The 7,853-nt window shown below is 33.5% G+C and overlaps 1 protein-coding gene across 1 annotated transcript in view; it reads right to left on the bottom strand.

Moving 5' to 3' along the window:
- LOC106103211 (retinal homeobox protein Rx1-like) overlaps positions 1-7,084 on the bottom strand; it is a 25,293-nt gene extending 18,209 nt beyond the window's left edge. Inside the window, exon 1 of the mRNA XM_013282902.1 lies at positions 7,076-7,084. Coding sequence (XP_013138356.1) covers positions 7,076-7,084 — 9 coding nt within the window. The remainder of the gene's footprint in view (positions 1-7,075) is intronic.
- Between the last annotated feature and the right edge of the window lie 769 nt (positions 7,085-7,853).

The following is a 7,853-nucleotide window of genomic DNA, read 5'->3' as shown; positions in this document are numbered from 1 at the left end:
CAGTGAGCGCGGCTGCTCGGTGCGGTAAATCAAACAGCGATGTTTGCTTTAGGAAACGCACGCCCCATTCTAATGCAATTATATTCAAATCAACAAAATGTTAGGCTTCTTACAAACTAGTATTGACTATTGCTCTTCTTTAAGGATCTAGACCACAGCTGTGACTATCTTACGATGTTCTAGGTACCCATTTTTTACCAAATTCATCATTCTTAAAATTTCTTTACTTCCTTAAAATGTACACAGCTAAAAGAATGAATTAATTCTTTTTTTCTTCATAAACCTATTGAGTTGGATTTGACACTTTTATTTTAGTATTACAAAGCTGACATATCTGTAAAAAACAAATATCTAGTTTCGTGTAGTAGCGCTATGTATCCTTTAGCAATAAATATCCCTGTAGGCCAGGGTCGGACTCGTGCGGGACTATTATTTACAAGCCGCTAAACGCTCGCGTCAAAAGCGATGTAGCGTTTAATTACAACTCAAGTGATATAAATTACTTGCAAAATACATATCTGGTGAAATAATAACAAGTATCAAGGAAGTAAACTATCATACCGAGATACTGAACTGGTTAAGGCAGACCTTTTAATTTATCGCTCGTAAAGTCACTAAACAGAAAGTTCTAATACAGTTTATTTTTAATTCTGACTACATTAATAAGGTTCTTGTATCAAGTGTGAATTATAAACTTTAATGTCTGACATATCCATAGAGTTGCAAGGATTAAAAAAATCCCTAAATTTATTCCCAGCACCTGGTAGTTGTAAGTTTAACAAGGATGTGAAGTTTAATATGTATGTTTAACTGTCACTCCACACAATTCATAATAAACGCTGTTGAGTATAGACTCAATAGCAAGCCTTTAATTGAGCAAATATTACCTGTCTAAACTTAAGGTTACGTAATTACATTAACTGTTGCATAAACTGCGAACGTTCTAAGATTGACGTTAAAATGCGGCGCCTAATGACATCGTGAGCTCTCGTATCGAGATGTTATAAATGAATACAAAACATTTATATTTACAAAACTAAACTGTCCGTCTGTCACTTTGACAACGATTAAGAAACTTGCAAGTGACAAAATATCCGCGCTGCCCCTGTCACAGATTGAGAGATCAAAAGTCAAAACAGAGCTGCTACCGTACCCCCGTCTCTCTCTCTCGCTAGCAAACTAACGCCGTGAGACTGAGATGGCACGATGGCATTAAGATGCGAGCGGAGATTACGGGCGACACAAAACAAATAAGAAGTAGGAACGCATTAAGATGTTTTACACTTATCGTGATATGATCGGCGTCTCTCTTTTTGTAATAATTATCGATAATCTGGCAACACACGGCATTATCGAGCATAATGGCCTCGTCTCTTTCCATCTTTTTTCACTGGCAACCCTAATCACATGTCAGATTTGCGGCGCATTAATGATTTTTTAAAAAGCTCTTTATTAAATATATTTTTTGTTTATACTCTGTATTAATTGGTATTGATTGAGGCGGGCACGTTTTTGCCCGACGTATCGGCGTGTCGGCGTATCGGCGTATCGGGCGGACATTTTAATGAGTTAATCGATATTATGTTAATCGTAATTTCATTTTGGCGAACTGTTGCTGTTAATTGGAGCCGCGAAACGTTCATTTAGCAATTTGCGCCGCGAATGATTCTCATTTGTTTTTGAGATTTCATTAAAATAATTGTGCTTTTACAAATTCAATTACGTCATCCGCCTGCATAACATTAATTTACCTAAAGAAATTAAAATAAAATAAACTCGTAAACAAATCTCGCTGTAATATCAATTTTCAGTGAATAAATTACTCTAACACTGATTCTTTGAGTTTTGTCTACATAACATAACAAATTACTTGAACGCTAAATTCACTGATTATTTTGAACCTTTTTGAGTGAAAATTTTTACCGCTTAGCTTAAGAACAACGAAAGAAAACAATTAAAAGTACCTTAGGAATAAAACGATAGTAAGGAATATGATGAAGACATGCACAACACAGACATATTGAAATACCAATTAAGCATACAAACGTTATGCTGATAATTGACTTGATGGCAATCATTGGTCGCCATCGCAAGGCGGGCGGGCGGGGAACTACCCGGCAATGAGAGTCGGTCAGCGCGGTCTGCGCGGGGCGGGGGAGAGCGGGGCGCGGGGGGCGCGGGGTAATCGAATGCTGCCCTAATGGCGATTGCGAATCGATTCGCGACCACAGAATCGAGTTCTCGTAATCGAGTTCAGTAATGAAGCTTTCGATTATTTGGCCGCAGCGATGCGATGCGATGATTGATGTTATCTCTCTATCAGGACTTATTTGAATTTGTGTGTAGCGAAATGACACAAGTAGCGGTAAATTACACGAAATGTATTCTAAAATAAGCTTATGTACTGATCTTCACAATGAAAAATGAAAAGTTATTTTAATGTTAAAATAAAATAAAATTTATTTCAGTTTTATGTACATTTGTAATTATAAGATAGAACCTGGACATTCGACGACCGAAGCAAGCAGTACAATCACTAGGCTATCTGGATTCCCTACTGTTTACATAATGACAATCATTGAATACTCGCCTGCACATTTTGAGAACATTCGACGCGGCAAGTTTTTGTCCCAGTTCTCCAGTTCGTCATGATTTAATTAATTTTCTTGTTTTTTTTTCTACATTTAAAATTATTTACTGTATAAATTAATTTACTAATTAAAAAAGGCAAATATTGTATTTCTTATTGCCGATAGCAATTTAGATGTAAAAACATCTACATATTGTGAAAATTTAATACTATTTATAAGCCGATTTCATAAGTTCTTTCTCTATTAGACAACTGCTTACATTGCCAATGATCAATATGAGTAATTAATGTTTATTTTAATGCCGTGTTGATGAAATCGCGGGCAAAACCTAGTATTTTATAAAGGAACTGATTCTATAATCATATGTTTTCTCCAATTAAAAGTGATGATAATGACTACTAATTTATTTTGCTACCAAAAGAAAGGTAATACAAATTGGCGAAATGTAATTTTGTTTTAATAAAAGTGACCAAACAGGGAACTGGTTAGTGTCGGAATGCGGCCGCGAGGTGTCGCCGCAAAAACTGAGATTCGTTGCTTATTAGTCCGCGATCATTTTAATGCTCTCGCGGAACGGCAGAAATGATAAAAACTTTTGCTAATGATTATAAAGAGTGACTTTGAATAAGTAGAGTGACCACAAAGTTTATTTCGTCTCGATTTAGTTCCGAATATTGGAGGTCTTAAAAATGTTAAAGTGCATATTTTAGATTTTATTAAATTTGTATAATCCCTAAGTATGAATATGAATACAATCAAATCATTGCATATTGTTAGCATTTTAAACAGACATGAACACTTAGTTTTGTTGTATCGTTTAGTAAAATCTATTATATGATTGATGAATCGAGATTTCTCTTATTTAGATGTCACAGTTACATTCAGCACTAAACATATTACGTGATCAGGAATATCTTGTAAAGTGTAGCAAGTGATGGTCACCCGAGCGCAACACTGTAGCAATTAGTGAGTGCCTTGTTTCTTGCACTTTATGGAAACGAAAGATTATTTTAAACTTGTGCAATTAACACCAACCGTGTTCGGAGGTCGATCGCCGAAAGTTTGCTTCATTTTTTTTTATTAATTTAATAAATTCATAATAAATTGTGTCCATTTCTGTTAAATTTATTTAAGTGAACGCACTCTGTGAGGTCAACGTTTTCAACATTAATAAAATATGTTTGTACAAGTATCGAAAAAGGTATGTTCATGCGAATTTATGCGTTAAGCAAATACAATTTATTGTTGTACAACACGAAAGTAAACTTATTGGTTGTGACTAACTATACTTTGTATTAACTAATACAATTTTAAGTCTGTGTTTTCAAAGTAAAAATTAGTTTCTTTATGAATCAATTTCGCTAAACAGATCGCCACGGAATTGTCGGCAGAAACTATATTACGTATTTTTAATAAGTCTACATCCTGATTGGCAAATGAAATATAAATAAACATTTCTAGTTAAGCCTTGGGGTAATAATGCTACGACATAAAAGTTATGTCTAGAAGCTTACTTCATAGAAAGCATGCTTTTACCAACAAGTGCATTGATCTGAGGCCTAATTGTGTTATTTGGTACAAATGTAAGGAAGTGTAAATAACCTGAAAATATAGTACAGTTCATCTTAGTATGTTTAAGCTCGCTATAAACGCTAAATTCTGACAGTTTTAATTAAAGTGTCGAACTATTCAGTTGATACTGTGCTTGTGTCGACAAAAACTGTGAGCACACTTATTGCCTACACACACAGTATTAACTGATCACTTCGAGTGTTGAGTTAAGATTGTCAGATAGAACTGAGCACATGTAGAGGTTTTATGCCTACATCTTGGATTTCGCGCACTTTATTTTACAATAATAATAGCTAAAATTCCTTATAGAATACTAAAACTAGTTTAACTATTGAGCTGTTAGTTTTGTAACTTTATGTTCACGTAATAAAACCCTCGCCGCAGCCCAAACCCTAAGCGGCGTGATTGTGAGTGCAGATAACACGATAAACTTAATTAATAATTTCACACAAATTACAGTCGACTCCAAACGACCTCGGCTCACTACACTTTCGTGTTCAACGAGTTTTATGTTTATTTTTGTCGTTAATTGGACGAAAAATTAAATACTAGCTCCGGTTAAACATTTCGTAACATTGTTGACGTTTTTATAATTGCTTTAGTTATATAATTTTTTTATTTATTGTTGTTCTATTTTATACGCACTAAAGTAATTGTAAAATAAGTCTGTTTCGTACAATACTTGAATTTTTCCTGGAAATTTACAAAACTGTTCTATTTTTAAAATCCACTTAAATTAATTTTAATGAACTGAAATATTGTTATTTTAATTCTTCCATTATACATTCATAAATATTTAACAAAAGCACCAAGCTATTACTACATACTAAGGGAAAACATAAATATATTGTTTACATTGGTTGCCTGATTTTATAGAGGATATGTAACCGAGCTGTGATTCGACCTAAGCTTTTAACAGTCATGAACTAAAATTTATCATAACAATACACCCACACGAAACTAAATCTGTTCTGATAGCAAACATTTGTTTATTCAAGGCAAGTAGTCAATCAGAAAACCAGATACTGTATATACGTCAGTGTTCATTGCCAAAACTAGGATTACTGCAAGGTTAGAGTCTATACATAATTATTAATATCATTTGTAAAATGTTTTTGAGTAACGTGTTATGAAGTGAGAAAGATTATATTGATAGGCGAATAGTGAAATTTAAATATGTGACAGCGTCTTAAATGTTAAAGCCACGTTTAAACTACAAATTTCACTAATATTTTGGCGACGGCGACGCGACGTTACGAAGCGCAATGTTAAAGAATCGTTGCTGCACTCGGCCGGAAGTGCTATGGATATTCCATAGAATAATAAAGAATATTTACTTGACTAAAACATGCTCATAAATAGTTCCCTATCTGCAGTAGTAATAAATTGCGGTTATTATACGTAGGTATGTATTTGTTCCATAGACAGTTAACACTTAAACTTGAGTATGTTAAAATTAAGAGCAACAAATAAAATGATAAACACATTACGTGTAATTTCAACAGAGTAATGATCTATAGATCATTTGGATCCATTTATCCGATAGCCGCTGCGGCTGCGTGCATCCGGTTGTGTAAGCCACTTCATTGTCGATAACTCAATAAAGCGGCGGCCATTTTGTTTTTTATAACGCGCACGATTGTTTACGAAAGTTTTCTTTTTAAATTATAGTCTTTTACTTTTATTTCTACTGATTCAAGTATTTCTTATTAGGCCTAACTTAAATTTAATAGTAATGTTTGTTTAAAAGTAATTCGAAGATTAATCTATACTATTATAATAAAGCGTAAACACATACTTCTTTGTTACCTAAGATGTCAGCAATTACAGCATATTTTTGAATAACCCTTCTTTTAATAAAAAGCCCTACACTTCCGTTACGCTTTAGGCTATATATTTTCACGCCATTACATTTAGAGGTCAATATTTTGGATACAAACCCTAATGTGGGAAAGAGACCATAAGTTGCTGCCAACATCAAAGAATCAAGGTTGCCATGGTTTTCATCATGTCATGTCATGTTGACATTTGCAATTGATAATTTGACAAATGTAAATAATAAAACGATTTTTTTATAATTTCATGCGGAAGAAGTCGCATGGGAACAGCTACTACAAAATAAACGTGGAATATTCTAGAATTGCATTCAGTACTTCTTCATAGTCCGCAGTTGTTTATTGTCCGATAAACAAAAATTGTGCATTGAATAAACAGATTTGAAGCGGTTCCAAAGTTTGCTATTAGAAAAACACGCTAGTAAAATCTTTTTGAATCCCCGTTTCTTTAATTATTTAATTTCTTTTATTACCTTTGTGGCAACTAAACGTTAAATATATGAAAATGTTATAACCTCTCGTGTTAAAAGTCAATTAGAAACAAAATCGAATCGAACATTGTAACATTATAGTTGATTTTAAGATAAGTACACAACTTTGCCACAAGTTACATTCTAATAAACTTAGCCATTAATGTTATTTAAAACATTTGCGTCATACTAATTAATTTGAGATTAAAGTCAACGATAAATTAGTCATAAAATAACTTAACTGGTATTTAATTAATAATGATTGAAAAGGTTTGTTTAACACGGAATAGGTCAGTGGTTTGGGCAATTTAGTTCGGCGGTTCGAAGCTGTAACATTTAGATAGTAAAAATAGCTTTTTTTTATTAGGCCTGTTCACTATTGCAGTTGTAGTTCTATAACTTTTGCTGCTTTATCTGAGTAATAAAATTACATTGTATTAATTTGAAATTATATGTTAAATTAAAAATTTAAAATCAATTATAAATAGTTTTCAAGACAAGTTATAGAAAAAGCCCTGTACGAAGCGCGTAGATGTTTTATAGAGTTTGCGTAGCAGCCGCGTAGCGCGTAGCCGGCGGGCGGTGCTCTACGGGCACGCCTACTTACTTGAACCATTATATGTAGAACTGCAATTACTTTATTATTTTTGTTTAAGAGAAAACAATAAGAGCAAAATAAGTAAATATTAGATTTTGCACATGGTACTCAACCAGAAAATTAGAATAATCCTAAAAATTTGAATCCGTATTTTCCTTCTAAAAAGTGTCTTAACATAGACGCATAACTTATATAAGAATTAAAATTATTTAATGTGAGGGAGGTACATATTTAAGTACTGAATAATGTTAAAATTATGAGTTTATTTACGTTTATTTATAATTATTGGATTTTTAAATATCACTTGCCAAAAATTCTTCTCATTTGTGTTATTGTCACCATAACTAAAATAGAAATTACGTACGTTTGGTTTTAAAACTACATTTTTTAAAAAACCAGAAGAGAAAATTGCGAAGACAGATTTCTTTGAGAATTTACGATAACACTTGTACATGGCATAGTATTTTAGAGCATTTAGGCCTAGTTACTCCTAAATTTTAATAGGCTCGAGGCCCGAATGCCGGGATATGTATGTAGCCGATGACAATGTTTTAGATCATAAAGTAGTAACTTATAAAATACCTCGATAATAATTGTTCTTAATTCTTAATATTTAAGCACATAAGTTTTACGACGTCACTTTTCTTCTTTGTAAGTGAGATAAGCAAGTATTGTCGGGTCGGAATCCGTGCTTTGGGCACTTACCGGCGCTCTCGTTGTGTCCGGGAGAGACAGGCAGGTCGTCATCGCGGCGCGGGGTGGCGGGGGGCGCGTTGAGGCCGAGGAT

The sequence above is a fragment of the Papilio polytes genome, unplaced genomic scaffold (genome assembly GCF_000836215.1).
Source record: "Papilio polytes unplaced genomic scaffold, Ppol_1.0 DF823835.1, whole genome shotgun sequence".
In the NCBI taxonomy this organism is placed as follows: domain Eukaryota; kingdom Metazoa; phylum Arthropoda; class Insecta; order Lepidoptera; family Papilionidae; genus Papilio; species Papilio polytes.
The sequence above is the reverse complement of the archived record's forward strand: the minus strand, read 5'-3'. Positions and strand labels throughout refer to the sequence as shown.